Source organism: Vicia villosa, linkage group LG3, assembly GCF_029867415.1.
Source record: "Vicia villosa cultivar HV-30 ecotype Madison, WI linkage group LG3, Vvil1.0, whole genome shotgun sequence".
NCBI classification, from domain to species: domain Eukaryota; kingdom Viridiplantae; phylum Streptophyta; class Magnoliopsida; order Fabales; family Fabaceae; genus Vicia; species Vicia villosa.
The window spans coordinates 65,343,170-65,362,661 of record NC_081182.1 but is presented as its reverse complement, the minus strand read 5'-3'; the positions used below and the strand labels follow the sequence as shown (position 1 = coordinate 65,362,661).

Here is a 19,492-nt window from a genome sequence, read left to right as displayed (position 1 = left end):
AATTACAGTTTTAGTCCCTCTATTTTGGTATTCTCACGGTTTTAGTCCCCATTTTCTTTTTAAACAGTTTTGGTCCTCCATCCCAATTTTGTTCATGTGCATGATGCGTACATGAACAGTACATGACCGTACATGACCGTAGATGAACATTTGGATCTAAATTGGGATGGGGACCAAAACTGTTTAAAAAAGAAAATGGGGGACTAAAATCGTAAAAATATCAAAACAGGGGGACCAAAACTGTAATTTACCCAAATAATTATTCAAATTTTTCTTTTCAAATATTAATTCTTTTCATTTTGATAAAACTTTAAAATATTATTATTCTCTTAATTTAATTGTTTACTTTTTAATCTTTATTTATTTTTTTAATATATATTTCATCAAATGATATGTCATTAAATAATCATTAGAACATATAAATTAATCAAAAAATTTATATATATTTTAATATACTGAATATGAATATATAAGTACCGTGAGCATTTCATATACCATTGATAAAACTTTAAAATATTATTATTTTACTAATTTAATTATCTATAACTTTAATTTTTATTCGTTTATTTTTTAACTATTATTAACTATTAAAAAAGTAAATAGTTAAATTATTAAATAAATTATTTATAAAATTGTAACTATTTAACTAAATTATTGAGATTATCTAAAAGTTATTACGTTAATTATAAAATAGCTAAATTATAAATATAAATAATTTAATAGTTAATTATAAAATATAATTTTAACTTAAAAGTAATACAATTTATTAAAAAAATACAATTAAAATTTTAATTTTAACAATTAAAACTTAACTCAAATTTATAAATAAATTAATAAAATTTAAAAATTAAATAGGAAATTTATTAAACTAATAATAATTTAAATTTGTATTGATGAAATGTCATAAAAATATTATTTGAAATACACAAGTGCACCACGTGAAACTTTGCAAAAAAAAAATTAAATTAAAATAGTAGCAAATAATTTAGAGGAATCAAAATTTATAATTTTTTAATATACTAAAAATAATAGTTGATAGATTCAAAAGAATAAAGAAACAAAGTATCAAAATGAAAAAAAAATTATTATTTGATAGAAATAAAAAGAACTGAATATGATAGTTTTTGGGTCATTCTAATATAATAAATTCATTTTAATAATTAGAATTATTTTTATTTTTTTTTATAATTGAAATTATTTTTAAATTTTAAAATATGAATCAGAATAGAAATATATAATAATTATTATTTATAACTCATAAATTATATCAAATTTATGATATGTGAATTAATTAATATCCCAAAATTTTTAATTTTTGGGATTTTTTCGGATATGTATATCCGAAAAAATATTTTTGGGGTTTTTTTTTCGGAAATGCATCTCCAAATTAATCAAAATCTCAATTTTTGGGATTTTTTCGGAGATGCATCTCCAAAATCTGAGAAAATCTAAAAAATTCACTTCGGAGATGCATCTTCGAAGCAGGGATAGTTTGGAATTTTCGCGGGAAATTTTCCCCATAGAGGGGTCAATAAAGAAATTTTCTTTTTTAATCTATTATGATTTATGATTTAATTAACTATGTATTTAAATTAATTTAAAATTGTAAATTGAATTAAATATTTTTTCCAAAATAAGAAATGTGTGGTTGGGCTTAACTCAACCATACAAAGTTGGTTTCATATGAATGAGTTTGATTCAATCAGATTTCTTAACGTGGTATCCGAGAATGATTCAAGATTTGTCGGGTCACTTACTATCATACTTTTGTTATGAGACCGTCCACCATTCACTAGTTATGAGCGTGAGGTAGTTATGAGCATGAGGGGTGTGTTTTTTTATAGAGTATATCATCAGATAATATATATGGTCTAAATATATGTTTATAAGAAGAAACAACCATCACGTTACAAATCAATTTTGTGAGGTTGAGTTAGACTCAACCACAATTCTGAATATAGCGTCAAGAATCTGGTTTAAGCTCTGTTGGGTCATTTGTTATCAGGTTTTCATTTATTTCCATGTTCTAGATGTCTAGTATTGGGCGTGAGGGGAGGGGGTGTGTTGAGAGACCACATCATATAATATATGGTCTGAACATGTGTTTAAAAGTTAGACAATCATCACCTTACAATGAGACTTTATCCTAACACCCTTAAAATTAAATTTAGTACCCTCCCAATTTGCAAAATATTCTGTAGGTTATAAAAATATGATATGCACACAAAAAATTCGAAATATACCCAAACTAGCACAAACACCTCTTATGTAAATATCTAGCCATTGAACTATTTCTTCACAAATAACTCAAAAACAAGACAATGTCATCACAGTCCTAATGCACTATATGCTTTACATAGGGTGTCCATAAGACATCGTCTACGGTCAGCACATCGATCCTCTATCTGTACTCTTGTAGATCTTCTAGATGTGAAAGTATGGCCCTTCATCTGGTGGCCAGTGGGGAGTCTGTGATAGGAACACAAACACGCTTGTCACAGTTGGGCGGGAAATGCTCGAATATCCAACACTAACACTGCACAAGAGGAAGAAACTACATATGCAAAAATTATCTTTGATAAATAAGAACTAAATAAAAAAAGATAATAAATTTTCATACCTGAAATAGACTCATATAATCGGTAAGTTGCCTCATCTCAAAGAAATTCGCCACTATAAGGACAATACATAGTACTATCCAAGCAGCACATCCTCATGCTCTAGCTCAGAAAATAGAGATACGTATCTTGTATCGATTATACATGAGACTTATTTTCTAGGATAGTACATCCTACAAGATGCAACATGTATACCTTATCGGCCACCTCATACATAGAGTGTTCCACCAATGTCTGATACGTCTCATGGAGCCAGTAGATACGAAAGTGAGAAACCCTATTAAACTTGAACTCCTCCAAGACCATGGCCTTGGTAACCCTTAATTAATGCTCAACCATAATACATGCAAGCTCCTGGTTACTTAGAGGAGGGTAAAAAGGTTACCTATGGACATGGAAGAGCCCGGAGACGTCATTCATGGTAATTGTCACCTCACCAAATGGAAGATGAAAGGATGGTGTCTCCTTATGCCATCGCTCAACAAACGAGAACAATACACTACTACAAATAATACATACTATGACGTTATTTTCATTACGATTGTGTGAATAACCGTTATGACATCTTAGAAATTAGCCTCCTTCATTTTTTTCTTAAAATTATAACAACCGTGTGGAAATCTTAAATTTGTGATTTATTTAAAATTATAGTGATGCATTTATTTTTAATATAAATATAAGAAACTTTTTTTCCATGGTTTGAATTTTCAACTGTGGTGAAATGTTTTCCTTTTTTTTCAATTTTTAAATTGTTAAAAAATTGACGCTTTGCTCAAATTAAAATAAATAAATAAATAGGATTTCATCATGGTTTGATTTTCCAGTCTTGGTGAAATGTATTACTCTTATTCAAGAAACAGAGCTTACTTGTCATGTCTCTTAAGTTTATATTACTTTACGAAAATCCCATCCAACGCTTACGAAAACCACTTTGATCCCTACCAAGTTTATCATCTCCATTAACGAAGAAAAGCCTAAAAATGTATCATCTTCAACTTGTTCCCCATCGTATCATCTCCATTTCTTAACCATCATATCTTATCAACCTAGTTATTCAATAAATATAGTCGAACTCCATAAATATCGCTTCAGGTCGTAGAAAGCAATGGAATACAAGTCGAAAAACTCGAAGGAGGGACACGAATGATACTTGCAAGAAGGAAAGACGAAACTCATACAATATTTCTTTTGTTTTTGTTTTGAACGTAGATGAACTATTCATCTATTGCCACTCATACAAATGAGTGTTCAGATAATATGGATAAAAGAAATAAACACTAGAGGTGCTACGTTGATGGCTAAATTGACAAAAAAAATTGCAACTCGAGTGTTAGGTTGTCGATCGAGTTTTATCATGAAAGTTGGACTTGTTATGGTAAGGAAGCTTTCTTTGTAGGAGTTATATGACGTTTCTTGGACGTAGCAAAATGAGTACTTTTCTTGATGATTGGAGCCAGGTATCAATTGATCTGAAAAAGACATATGGACAAAAATTCAAGTATTATTTCTAATTTACATAATTTCATAGTATTTTTTAAAATTTCTAATACCTACTTTTTAATGTAACGGTAGTCAGTTTTAGATTTTTAAGAAAGTGAGACATAAATTGATGAATATGTGGATCTCTTATGCTGGTGAACGTTTAAGGGGCTTTAAGTCACAAATCACATGTGATTACATTAGGAAGTCTAAGTTTGATCTTGAGCATCCAACTGTGATAATTTTATTAATATGAACGTTTGGGAGAGGTTTTTCAAGTCTCATAGTTCTACTAATTTCTTCGTTAGTAATAATCTTATTTTCAGAAGAATAATCTTATTGTGTTTTATGCTGATTCTTTTTAGATACAATCATTTAAATTAATATTTTCAGTATGTTTATAATAGGTTAAAAGTCAATGGGAAAGGAAAACAAGAAAAAATAAATATCCCCATAAATTATCTCGTGAGGGTTATAGAAAACTTGAGAAATAAATTATTAATGAAAAAAGACAACAATTGGGAGATGACTCAATAATTCATGATTGTAAAACATCTCAACAATCACGACATGAGAATTGGAAGAGGGCATAACAAACACCAGGTGGAGAGTTCACTTTAGATGCCTAACATGCACTCACTGAGAAGATTGTAAGTAGATTATTTTTTCAATTAGAATATTAAATATAGGATTTGTTGTGTATAATTTAAATCTCTTTGGTAATGATATCTTACTCATATTTTGTGTAAGGTTTGTTGGTTGGTATGGCCAGTCAAGGTTCCTTTGTTCCACATGTACAACATGATATATTACTAGAAGAAAAAAGAATAAAGGAGTATGGTGGAAGGGTCTGTGATGTTGGACAAGGCATCTGCATGAGATTATACTTCGGATAATCGAGAAAGAATTTAAAATAAATATTAGCACAGGACCATGAATCCCAAAAGAAGTTGATTTACAAGAACTACGATAATAAGTTTGAAGAAAGATTAGAACAAGATTGAGAATTGAAAAAAAAAGGAGATGGATGTGCATTACGATAAGAATTTAGAAAAAATATTATCACGTGAGTGGGAATTGCGCAAGAAAGAGTTGGATGAGCTTCATGTGGTATGTACAAATTTAGTTGTGTGTTACATCCGCTTTATGGTCTTATAACATGACATATATGTTTTGAGTTGTTGTTTTTATGATGCGGAAATTGGCACCGATGGGTGTAATCGTCAAACCGAGTACAAATGTAGATGATCAACTGCCATTAAAAGTTATTTTAGGTGGCACGAGCACAAAAGAAAGTTGTTCATCCCCCATACCCAAAATGAGACGACAGTTTCTTCCGGTCCGGCGATTCGTTTAAATGAGATATATGGGTGAGGCAAATTATGTGACTAGAATAGAAATATTTCATGATAGATCACAAGGATTGTTAGGCTTGTCTCAAAAAGCATATATCAATAAATTTTTAGAATGGATAAATGTTCAGCATCTCTTATTCCAATACAGAAAGAAGACAAATTTAGTCTCATGCAATGTTCAAAGAATCAATTGGAAAGGAAAAAAATGAAAAGTATTTCTTATGCATCTGTTGTTGGGAGTTTGATATATGCTCAAACATGTACGAGACCAGATATCAGTTTTGCAATTTGTATGCTAGGAAGATACCAGAGTAATCCAGGATGAACCATTGGATAGCTGCAAATAAAGTATTGAGATATTTACAAGAAATGAAGGATCTCATGCTTACTTATAGGAGGACAAATCATCTTGAGATGATTGGATATTCAAATTTAGATTTTTTTCGATTGCACTACAAGAAAACAACTATTTAGCATCGGCCAAAAGCCCTCGCTAACATACAGAAAACCGACACTACAACGAATTAGCGTCGACTAAATTTTGATGTCGGGGCCGACTCTTCAATGCTAGAAGCTACTTGTAGTGTACACCGATGCTAACCATAGCGTCGACTTCTAAAAACGCTAATGCGACGATAATATATGGTATTTGATCTACACTATTTTCCAGAACTTAGCGTCGGCTAGTGGACCGACTCGAGAATGTAACATGTGTTAATGTTTCATTGGACTGTCACTAAAAAAATAGTTTTCCACGTTTGGTAGCGTCAGCTTATTACGACGCTATTATGTGCCACGTGTTTACTTATGATTGGATAACCCCAAATAAAATGGTTTGCCTGTCAAACTTTAGCGTCAGTTTTTGGCGACGCTATATTCTGCCACGTATGAATTAGCGTCTCTTAAGGCCGACACTAAATTGTTTGTAGGCATACCAGAAAGCTGCTTTTTTTAATCTGATTTTTGGTCGTTCCAGAAACCTACTTTTTTTTTAATCTGTTTAAACTAAAATCTACTTTTAGGTATAAAAATGTATATAACAAATTGGTATACATTCAAAACTGGTATAAAATTGTATACATAGCCTTTTTAATCCAAATTGGTATAAACCATTCAAAACATATATACAAATCTTGTTTAATCCAAACTAGTATAAACCACTCAAAACATATATACAAAGCCTATCTTTTTGGTTATGTATATGTTTTTGTTGAAGGATGGATATTATGGAAAAGTGTGTAGTAGTTTGTCATTGTTGCATTCAATATGAAGGATGAATTTGGGACATGCTTTGAGGCCACGATTCAAGCTAATTAGCTATGAAACTTTATTTCAGGACTTGGGCTTGTCGAGAGTCTTTCCAGACCGCTGAAAATTTATTGTGATAATTTTGCGGCGGTCTTTTTGTCTAAAAATGACAAGTATTCTAAAGGTGTTAAACATATGGAATTAAAACACTTTATCGTTTAAGAAAAAGTTCAGAAACATAGAGTGTCAATTGATCTTATCAGCACAAATTTTATGATTGTTGACCATTTAACGAAAGGGTTACCACCTAAAGTATTTGGTTGCCATGTAGAAAACATGGTCATTATAGTTTTAATTAATAATGATGTTTTATTGATGTATGTGACACTTAGAGCTCATTTATGTAATTTTTCTTATTTGTTTTGTGTTCTACTTATATATTTCGTGCAATTAATGATAATAAGAACAAATTATGCTACTAATAACAACACTATTGTTGAAACCATTAAGCACTTTTCAAATAATAATCATAATAAGGAGAAAAGTCAATATAGTGAAATGGAATATGTCGATTGAATGATATATGATCGTCATGACTTTTATTGGTTTATATTCTTAATTATGATAAATAATGAAACCAAAGCATGTAAGGTTCGTTAATATGCATAATAATTTACGTACTGTTAAGTCATATGAGTCAAGTGGAAGAACGTAAGAATATTTTAATAAATATTTAAAACGACTCGTGTGAAAAGATGTTATTCAAATGATATAATATGAAGAGGTATTATTTAAATAATAAGAAAATGTTGTATTTAAATAATATAAAAAATGTGATATTTAAATAATAGGAAAAGTTATCATTCAAATAAAGTGAAAAGGAGTTATTGTGAAGAGGTGTGAATAACATATAAAAATAGTGGTGATTTGATGAAAGTTATAACACATTATTGCACAAAAGGTTCTCTTCCTTTCATACTAGTTTATCTACCAACACTAATACAAATAATATATTTCATGACAAAACTTTCACCTCACCAAACAAAAAATTGAGGTATAATGCTCAAGCACGCCATGTTTTATTTTTTTAAATAAATACAACTTATTCCCTTGGTTACTGAATAAAACCGAGGAGAAAAATAATTCATGACATACTTTGAATCCCAGCAAATGCAGTTTATATTTTTATTTATTTAAAAATGATGTCTTTGTTTTTTTTCTAAATTAAATGATTTATTCCTCCTGTTTCTATAATAACGGATGGATTAGATGACCAGATTTTACTATAAAAGCACTCGATAATAAAGTTTTACCTTAAACCTAACTTATATGTAGCCGCTCCAAACTCGTATGCATCATTCTTTGGAACAGATTGCAAGACAGAAAAAATCTTCAGTGTTTTCTATTGTACATTTTTCTTCTGCCTTGAACAAAACATTTTCCTGCCCTTGCAATGTATCTCACATAATGGTGTTGATGTTGTTATTGTATTTTTGGAATAACCTTCCTATGTTGTGAATCAAAGAAAACAACATTACGACAATATTGAAAAATTTAATCCTTCCTATGTTGTAAATTGCAAGAACGAAAATAATGGTGAATGGTAAAAAATTGAAATGGAAACAAGACATGTTACTTTCAATTTTTTTTACCATTCATAATTTTTTGCAAGTAATATATTACCTCAATTTTTATAAAACAGAGGGGTTATCTTATTTTATTTTTTAATTTTAAAAAAATATTTCCCATCGGTTTTCACAAAGAACCGAGGGGTTTAGTACTCAGCTACAACAACGAATCTCAGCCATGCATTCATAAAGTAACAACGCTCGAGACGTTATCAAGACATCAATCCACAAGAAACTCTCTACATATCTTGTTCTCTTTCTTGTGAAAGCATTTGTCATAAAAATATTTGCTCAAGATAATTAAATCTTGGAAAAATTCTCTGGGATGGATTGCATGTGTAGAAAAAATATTTTTCCAGGGTTGGAACAGATAACTTATCAGAAGTTTGAAGCATGCAATCCATTGAACTTGAAAAGAATGCGCACAAAGGGTATACAATAAAATCTTGATAACAACAAAGATTTGTTGTTCTTCAAGAATAACAGTGACGAAGATGAATCAAATTTGTCAAAATCTGGATTTTTTGTAAATAATGTATTTTATTATATTGTGTAAACAATGTAATTTGTTTTTTTTATTTAAAAAAGCTATTACCCTCGGTTTTTAACAGAAACCAAGAGATATGTTGTGCTTTGGATAAAACCTATTTTATTGTATTTTTACCTTGGTTTTGAATCGTAACCGAGTGGAAATATAAGCGTGTTTCTTGAGTTTCTTCATCGTTCTTAAACAAATCTTTGTCGTTTATTTAAAGAGTATCACCGTTCAAAATACCGCCATTAATGATCCGAAACCTAAAAAACATTCATTATAAGAAGCATTTTGAATATCAAAATTGATAATGAAACATTTGATAATGAAAATTTTGAAACTTAAAGAAGCAAAAAAGTTCTCTATGATAGATTGCAAGAGTAAAAAATTATTTGAATTCAAGGTTTGTGTTCTTAAATAATCATATAACTGAATATTTATTTTATTTATCTAACCCTTTTTTTGTTTTATATTAAAAAAATGCATGCAAAAACCATTAAGAATATACTTGCATCCAATATTGATCTTTTCCATGATTCAATTCCAACATTTTCTCTTCAAAATTTGTTTCATATTTTTATTTTAATATTCTGCGCAAACGATATAATATTCTTTGTAAACAAAGTAGTTTGTAAATTAATTTATTTATTTATTATTGTTTTGTGTAAGCAATGTAATTTATTTATTTTTAAGATTTTTTTCTTTCCCCTCGATTTTGGTCATAAAGCGAGAGCTTGACGCTAGTTTTGAAAATATGAAAAATTATTCTTGGGGATCAAATCAAAGACCATTTCAACTATCCCCTCGATTATCCAAAAATCAAGGAGTTAAGTGGCAAGTTATCGTGATGTCCTCCGTTACCTCGCTTATGTAATCAGCGTTATATGACTTGACGTCCGATGTTAAATGATTTTTTTTTTGTAATAGTGCAAATAGCCATTATGAAAGTGTTTGGAGGAAATGTGAAGAAAATAGATAGATTGAATCTAAGGGTATTACAATCATTTTTAATCATCAAGGTATACACATTAAAGTTATTAATTTTTATGAGAATCATATATTATAAAATTCATATATAGTTTCTTAATAGTTGTATAACATGAACGAAATTAGTTTACATGTTTTATAGAGGAATTTTTCAAAATATTCTAAATTCAACAAGATTTTGACTCCTAAAATGGTGATTTTTCCTCTAGTTTTAAATTTAAAAGGAAAATATCGTTTATAATGCCTAACTTTATGGTCGGATATCGTTGAAACTACTAACAAATTCATAATTTACTGATGATAAAGTATATTATTTTTTAATAAAAAGATATTTATTTCGTTTTTATAATTTATTTTTAATAATAATTTATTTGAAAATATAAAAATAATTTTTCTAAATTGTAAATTTATAAACATCAACAATTTATTTATATTAATATATAAATATAAATAAATGATGCAATAAATTATTAAATTTCATATCAACAATTTACACCACTTTAATTTAATTAATACAGATTAATTAAAATTAAAAAGTTTAATTTATATATTGTTTTTAAAAAAAAAAGATTAGCATATTATTAAATACTCCTAAATATACTGGTAGTTGTATTTGTTTTTAAAATTGCGATACAATTGTTTTTTAAATTTTGACTCAAAATTGTATGAATATTCATTAATTATTACCATTTTAACTACTAATTAAAAAAGTTATCGGATTCAAACTAAAGATTCCAAAGGTTGTTTGAATTTCACTCTCATTTTTTGTTATTGAAGTTACAATAGCAATATTTATAACTAAGAAACATTTTTTATCTTTCTTATAAAAAACATGGATAAGGTCATTCTCTATTCATATAGCCCAAAAAGTTTCGACTTTTAGCCTTAATAACAGATCAGAAATACTTTTATTAGTACTAAAATATAGGAGTAAAATGTAATTAATTACATTAAAGGTATGTAAAATGGAGAAAAATGTTTTCTGTAAATTAAATGCGAAACTTTTTGATAAAAATGAACGCGTAGTTTGCGCGTTTCTACTTTGAATATTCGTTACTGGAAAAAATAATAGTAACTTCCAATACTCTCGCAAAGATTTGGTCAAAACTGTGTTAATTTTCACCATTGACATTGATTGATCTACATACGTCGGCATCATTACCTTTAAAGTAAACATCAAAATTAATATTTTATGTTCATTGAATTAACTAATACTTCTATTATATAAATCTTCACGTCATATACACATACAAACAAAGCAAACAACACCTTAAATATATAGCTATTAATTAGTAATATGACGCAAATTCTTATTCATAAAATTATGAAAATTTTTAAAAGTGAGTAAATGCGTCAAATTTGTTAATAACCTTTGATATTGGTTTTATGTAAAATAAAAGGAAATTTCTTTACCCACCTCCTAACCTTCTTAGTCAACTCTGGCGAATTTACCAAAATACCCTTTGTTTCAGAAATACATTTCCGAAAATGTACTTTTATTAAAAAAAGTGTTTTCGGAAATGCATTTCCGAAAACACCCCTTTTTGAGTTTTCGGAGATGCATTTCCGAAAACACCCCTTTTTGGGAGAGGGGTGTTTTCGGAGATGCATATCCGAAATATTCCAAGACCAAATTGATCTGGGAATATTTCGGATATACACTTACGAAAGAATTCAATAATTATTAAAAAATTAAAATCAAGGTGAATCAATACAATTAATAGGTATAAAATGAAAGTGAATAAATAAAATGAAGGTGAATCAATAAAATCAAGGTGAATCAAAATTTCCTAAACAATTTTAAAGTTAAAAATTATTTTACTAACTTATATAAATCAAAAACATCTTAATTTCATAAGTAAATTTTGAATTATATAAAATTAAATATAAAATTTATTCATTAAATAAAATTAAGTCAAAATCTTTTTTTAATTTATTTAAACTAAATAAAAAATTATAACTCACTTTTAATTATGAATCAGAATAGAAATATATAAATATATAATCGTAATTATTAATTTTGTAAGTGAAATATATTATTATATAATATATAAATATATAATAATTATTATATAAATATATAAATATATAATAATTATTATAAATTAAAACACTCATTTTTTAAATTTTTATAATTATTATATAAATATATAAATATATAATAATTTTTATAAATATATAATAATTATTATAATTATTATATAAATATATAAATTAAAACACTCATTTTTTTAATTTTTATTTATAAATATATAACAATTATTATCAATATATAAATAAAAAATTATAACTTATTTTGTAAGTGAAATTATTTTAATTATTTTAATTAAAATTATTTTAAATTTTAAAATATGAATCAGGATAGAAATATATAATAACTATTATTCATAACTCATAAATTATATCAAAATATATTATTATTATTATTCATTACTCAAAAATTATATCAAATTTATGATATGTGAATTAATTAATATGTTAAAATTAATTTTTAGGATTTTTTAAGATTTTTTGTTGTTGTTTCGGAGATGCATCTCCGAATTAGTCAAAGTCCCAATTTTTGGAATTTTTTCGGAAATGCACTTCCGAAGTCTGGAAAAATTTTAAAAAAAAATTCTGAAATGCATTTCCAAAGCGGGGTAAAATGAGATTTTCGCTGGAGTGACCCCATAAGGAGGTGGATAAAGAAATTCTCAAATAAAATGAGTTAAGTACAAGATACGAAACTTTACCGCACTTAATCTATCGGCTTTTATAAAATTAAATAATGGTGAAATAAGGAGAGTCCATTAGTTGTTTCCTCATAAAATCCCACAATTATTTGATCAATCTGTATATATCCACTTAGGGGAATGTTTTATAAAATAAGTGAAAATTTTAATTGAAAGATAAAAAAAATATTAATTTATTAAAAAAATAAAGGTTTAATTGTAATTTTGGTCCCTATATTTTTTTTTTTGATTTTGGTCCCCCTATTTTTAAAACCACGATTTTGGTCCCCCTTTTGAGTTTTATGTTGAAAAAGGGACAACAATAGGGACTAATTTTGCAGGAAAAAGCAAAAAGGGGGACGAAAATTGCACAAAAAACTTAAAAGGGGACTAAAATAGTAGTTTTTAAAATAGAGGGATCAAAATAAAAAAAAGACAAAATAGGGGGACTAAAGTTGCAATTAAGCCATAAATTAAAAAAAACAAAAATAAAAAATAGACGGACAAGTCCGTCGTCCGACAACCCGCTATTTTGGTAGGGCGAACATGAATTTTATGCTCATTTATACTTGGCGAGCTTGTCCACCTCGTTTTTCTTTTTTACGTGTTTAAGGTAGGACGGGGTAGGCGGACCATTTTGCCTCCCCTATATCCACATGCGTAAGGCTTATGATATACACACTTTTAATACTTCACCCTACTCAATTTTGAATTCATTAATTGACCTGACTGTTGGAGTGCTAATGTTGCAGATCCACCATCACGTTTAGTTGAAACTGAGAATTGTAACACCCCACTAAAAGTCCATCATCTCAATTCACAAACAATTCTGTTTCCAATCCAGAACAATGACACTCAGGGTCGGTCTTGGGTCAGGGCAATCAGACCCACATTCCAGGACCTCCAAAAAATAGGGGGCTCAAAATTATAAACCTAAAATAAATATATAAATATTAGTTGTTCAACTTAATATGCAATGCAAGCTAGTTAGCGTAGTGGTTATGAAACTTTGTTTTTACTGAAAGGTCAATGGTTTGACTCATAGTATATGCACTTTTACTATTTAAATGTATTATTTTACAAAAAAAGGTGCCAAGTTGTGATATCATTTCCACTACTAGAGAAAATCCAATTAACAATTGTTGGGAAAGATATATAACAACGCGGGCTCAGGAGTTGTTATGTAGAGTGTCGTTGAATATATGATACGTACTATCACGACCCAATAGCCGTTGTAATAAACTAGAAAGTGCGCTACCTATCACAACGGTTTTCACAGGCTCGCTTAGCAGACCAATCCCGCTTAGCGGACTCGCGAATTTTCAGAAATTCTCCCAGACTTCGCTTAGCGGGACTCAATCCCGCTTAGTGAACTAGCGAAAATGCAGAAAAATGCAGAGAAACTCAGTACTGCAATAATCACTCCCACACCCCAAAATCACTTTCAAACAATGAGAAATAGCATTTACAACTAGTATTTAGCATGTATTATCAACAATTAATACTAAAAACATGTTTAATGGCTCAAATCTCATGAAATCTAACATCTAACATTCCCAAATCATGAAATTGCAAGAATAGAGATTATGCTCATAGCAACACACAAACATTACCCAATCATATAAACCTATATTAACTTAGATTCTAATCCTTACCTCTTGATTTTAATCCGCCCTCTTCAAGAATCTACAATTCTCTCCTCTTTCTCTTCTATGTTCTTTCTCTTTAGCCTCTTTTCTCTTCTTTCTATCTTTCTCTCTTTTTCTTGTAATTAGGTTATTTTCTCACAAATCTCTACTAACTCTATTTGTGATATTGGGCTTAACCCACCCAACTACTCTTTCTAATTAATTAGACCCACAATATTTTATCTTATAATTCTACTAATTATTCAAATAGCCCAATTAGCATAATAACACACAATTAAATATTTATCATACCAAATAATAATTAAATAAAACAAACAATTACTAAAACATCAAATAAGGCTAACTAAATAAATAGCTAATAAAATTGGGATGTTACAAGACTAATTTACTTCAAATTAGTTAGTCTTAGGACTAGATATCGAGCTTAAAAAACTTGAACATAATAATATTAATATCAATCATATTGTGATTGATTAAGTTAGAAGATTTCTTTAAAAAATATTGGATAAACTAAAAGTGACTTTTATTTTTGCATAAACTATACAAAAATCGTCGAATTTTTTATTCTTAATATCATTCTTAAGAACTAACAATCATAATACAATAATACGAAATGAAAATATTTTAAATAAAAGTAATATAACATAAATATTACATCTAAATCAAACACAGTTCATATATTAGACTGATATTTAAAACTCAAATAACATTGGGACGAAGAACCTCTTTGATTAACTTATGAAAATTATTGTTTGACGATCCTCCCAAGTTAGTAGCTTTTGTAGCTTTCTTTTTCCACTTCAAGCACTCGTGTCTCATTTCTTTTCCCTTTTCTCCTTCCATCATTTTCATCACAATTTCTGTTATCTCATCCCTTTTCACATCGTAGTTAATTTCCATCCCTATTCTCCAAGTGTTACATAAATATCTACAATTTGTTTGTTGTTCAGCAAAAAATGGCCAACAAATAGTAGGCACACTTGAAGAAATAGCTTCAAGTGTAGAATTCCAACCACAATGAGTTAAAAATCCCCCTACAGATGGATGAGCAAGAACTTCATCTTGAAAACACCAACTAGTTATGTATCCTCTATCCCTGACCACATTTAAAAACTCTTGTGGTAAAGATGTAATTTCTTCACCCATTACTGTATCTGGCCTCATTATCCATAAGAATGGTAACTTACTATTTGCTATTCCCCAAGCAAATTCTTTCAAGTGATTATTTGTCATAACAGTTACACTTCCATAATTAACATATAAGACAGAGAAAGGTTTCCATTTGTTCAACCATTTTATGCATTCTCTATCAGTTTTCCACAAACTTGATCCACTCTCCTTAAAACCATGCTCCTTCTCTGGAAAATTCCTACCAAGCATGTGAAGGGGACCAATACTATATATGTTTGGATTTTTAGTCTTAAGGGTGTCGAGAGCTTCACCTTCCAATTCTTCAAATGAGTTAATTATAATTGTTGACGATCTCAAACAATTTTGTGCTTCAGATCCTTGAAAATTAAACATAATATCATCCAGATCGGTGATTCTTATGAAGCTTGGTAAATCTTTTAGTCTAATATCTTTCATTCCTGAAGTCCAATCTAAACTTGTTTCCAAGGTACCATCGACATTAAAATTTTCATCTAAAAAATTGACAAAAGTAAGTTACCATGAATGAAGGGTTTTATTAAATACGTATACTTTGATTTAAATTTAATAATATTTTTTAATGATTACATAATATTAAAATTTAAAAATAAAAACATAGAGTAAGTATTAGAAAAATTTAATTCATACATAAAATAAAGAAAGGAAAATATAAAAGCATAAACAAAATACAAATCAAAATATAGAAACCAAACATACAACCTATACCATAATAACACACGAGGAAGCCAACACCGCTGGTATAATTGGACCACTATTTCCTGCACACAAATTTTGACACATTCATGCATTTCGTGTATTTGTGATTGTTAGATTTTGATAAGACGATTTAAATTTTAAACTGTATGTTATAAATTTTTACAAAATTAAATATTATATTAAATTTAATATGTTTAATCTTAATCTAACTACTACAAATAAACCAAACACGTGAATACCGGAAAGTGTGACTGAATGAATCATATTTCATTATTTTTTTGTTAGTATCTAGTTAGGCTCTGTTTGGCATGTCACTTTTTGAGCTTATGTCTTATAGCTTATAGCTTATAAGCTCATATAACAATAAAAGACCTGTTTGGTAACGGTCTTTTCATTACGAGCTTATAGCTTATTTTACTAGCTTATAGCTTATTTTTCAGACGCTATTTCAAATAGCGTTTTAGCTTATAGCTTATAGCTTATCATTTTTTCTTCCATTTTTACCCTTATTATTTTAACTAAAATCCACTTTTACCCTCTATAATTTATTTTAGTTTAAAATAAAATAATTATATATTAAATGTCCTTTATGTCATTTTAATTAATTAGTTAGTTGAACCGCTAATTTTACCAAACACTTCAATCAGCTTATCAGGTATAAGTCATCAGTCATCAGCTATAAGCTATAAGCTATCAGTCATTAGCCATCAGCCATAAGCTATCAGCTATCAGCTAGCTTATCAATCAACCGCTATTTTTACCAAACAGAGCCTTACCCTTTTCCTCTAGATAAGGAAATAATTTATAAATGAAGGAAATTGTGTACACAATGAAAAACAAGCGACGTAAACAAATTTCAAAGGTTTTTTCTTGTTATAATTTTTATATAACTTTGGATGTGGATATGCAGTTAATTGTTAAGGAAAATATCTTTAATTTTATTTCCTAATTTAATCTTTTTCTATAATGTAATATTTATTAGTTTAATATTTGAAAGCCTCAGCAAGCATAACAATGTATTAACCGTTACAAAAACTATTTTTAAATGTCTTGTCTATCCAGTTTGCTACTAGCCAGAAAAACATCTACATGTATAAGTTGGAATTCCTAACATTTTAATTATTTGTTATTAAGTTACTAATACTAAAGAACACTATTTAAATATAGACACCATATAATGGTAAATAGTGAATGTGAAAAGTATGTAGTTTATTCTTGGTGTTTCTCTTTTATTTGTTGAAAAGTTTTTACTTAAATATGATGTATTCACATGGAAGCATACTCTGGATCGGAGTTGTGGAAGTATTGCTTTCTTTTTTCTATCAATTTATATTGAATTGTCTTTTTGTACAAAAAGAAGTAAATTGCCTTTTGGATAATTTACAAAATATGTACTAATCCTTTGTGTATTTTGGTGTTTCTAACCATTCACTTTTAATATATTTCAATAAGTTTTTTATTTGTTATCTAATTAAAAGTGATAGAATATCATAATCTATTTTTTAGAGTATATTTCAAACTTAAAATATAATAATAGTAATTAATAAGCTTAGTCATTAGAATACTTTTCATATAGCCGACCTTTTAGACTTGTCACTTTCTTTACTAACCTATTGACTAATTTGCAAGTTTTTTCTTTCACACCTCCTTGATAATTTATCGACTAATTTGCGAAATTTTATTTTCTTTTAGCCTTAAAGTGGTTATCTCTAATTCTTTTAAGATAATTGTGTAATAGTGATTCTATTAAAATTTTTTTTTATAATTAGTAAAAGTTATCTTTAAATTATATTGTAAGGGTTATAGCCCTAACTCTAATGCGATATCTTATATCATTGTTTATTAAAAAAAAAAATTAACACACACTTTGGTTCAATTTACTTTTATTCATTGATAAAATTAAACGCAATTTGAGTGGTACCTTTGAATGGAAGAATTCCCCTTTCGACAAGTTCATCAAAATACAAATATCCAAGAAATCCACAAGCAGAAGCAGTCCAAAACTGCATCTCTCGAATCCCCAAATCCTTCGCTACTCTTCCAGCAAACCCCGAAAGTCCATCAGCAACTACACAAGTAACTGGAATATCTGGTGATGAAGTGTTGAGCTTAATCACAAGCTCTTTCAACGGAGCATAACAGTTATTTCTAACTGCTTCACACAACGGTTCGACATCTTGTGTTGCGTCTTTATCTGATTCTGGTAAACCATCGGGTATGGTTTCGAATTGAAAATCTGGGAGACCTTTCACGAAGTCTGATCCAAGAGATCTAATGAAACGTTTATGGTTGAACTCGGTGTTGACAAAGGTTATGTGGAAACCGTTGCAACGGAAGAGTTTGGCTAGCTGCATCATTGGGTTGATATGACCCTGTGCTGGAAATGGAACAAATACAGCATGAGGTTTTTGATTAGACTCCATTGAAATTGTTTTGTTTTCTTTGATATTTTTGTGGGTTCAATCTCATCTATCAACTCTCTCAGCACTATACTTTTGTGAATTAATATAATAGGTGGAGAAGAACCAGACAACATGTAAGTAGTCTATTAAAACGGCGGTTGTTAAAAGGATAATGTTGTTTACTAAAAGGATGTTAAGGATAACGTTGGAGAAATATTCAAATGTGGGAATAGTTGTTATTTTTTGGGCAAGATATTCTAGTTCATTTCATTCATCAATAAACTACTAGTTATTATAAGCGGATAAAGAAAATTTAGAAACAAATCTAAGAAACTGAGGATGTCGATAAAGGACTTTGTTGCGGGTAGAAGAATAAGAAAATATGGCAGTCCAGCCAAATAATTTCTTGTGGGTAGAAGACTGAGATAGGGTGACCCATTATCACGCTTTCTTTTTGCAATTACAAGGCTTGGCAGGAATTGTGAGAAGGGTTGTTCAGTGTGGAGATTCTATAGGCTTCCAAGTAAATAATCAGGATCGTCTTTAAGGGCGTGTAAGGTGGGTTACTGCACAAGGTCTCAAATATTTTATAGTTAAATTCTAATTAAATAAGGTTTCATAAATCTTTGTCGCTATTAAAATAAGGCTAAATAGAGCCTCTAATTATTGTGTCATGGTTGAACCATGACTAAGCTACACATGGTCTCCAAAAAATTGAAACGACCCTGGAAATGACATGGCACTATACAACATTCAACACTTTGTTGACGATACTATTTTAGTGGGGGGAAGGAGATTGGAATAATTTGTGGTCAATTAAAGCTATATTAAGAGGGTTTGAGTTAGTTTCGAGTTTGAGAACTAACATGTGAAAAAGTAAATAATATCGATTAGGTATTACTGAATATTTTATGAAAATGACATCTCATTTTCTCATATGTAAATGGGACAGAATTCCATTCAATTTTTTTAGGATTAAAGTGGGGTCTAATCCAAGAAGAATTGAAACATGGAAGT

The 19,492-nt window shown here is 28.8% G+C and overlaps 1 protein-coding gene across 1 annotated transcript; it reads right to left on the bottom strand.

Moving 5' to 3' along the window:
• Positions 1-14,806: 14,806 nt before the first annotated feature.
• LOC131661718 (linamarin synthase 2-like) lies at positions 14,807-18,715 on the bottom strand. The gene is made up of 2 exons (XM_058931322.1): positions 17,995-18,715; positions 14,807-15,850 (listed from the first exon to the last, which is right to left on the bottom strand). Exons 1-2 carry the CDS (start codon positions 18,494-18,496, stop codon positions 14,907-14,909), a joined length of 1,446 nt encoding a protein of 481 aa, XP_058787305.1. The 5' UTR covers positions 18,497-18,715; the 3' UTR covers positions 14,807-14,906.
• Between the last annotated feature and the right edge of the window lie 777 nt (positions 18,716-19,492).

Bases quoted from the DNA above. Each gene is read 5' to 3' on its own strand.
- LOC131661718 (XM_058931322.1), bottom strand. From the start codon at position 18,496: ATGGAGTCTAATCAAAAACCTCATGCTGTATTTGTTCCATTTCCAGCA. The intron at 15,851-17,994 runs GTACCACTCAAA...TCAATTTTTTAG, and splicing joins GGGAATTCTTCCATTCAAAG to ATGAAAATTTTAATGTCGAT.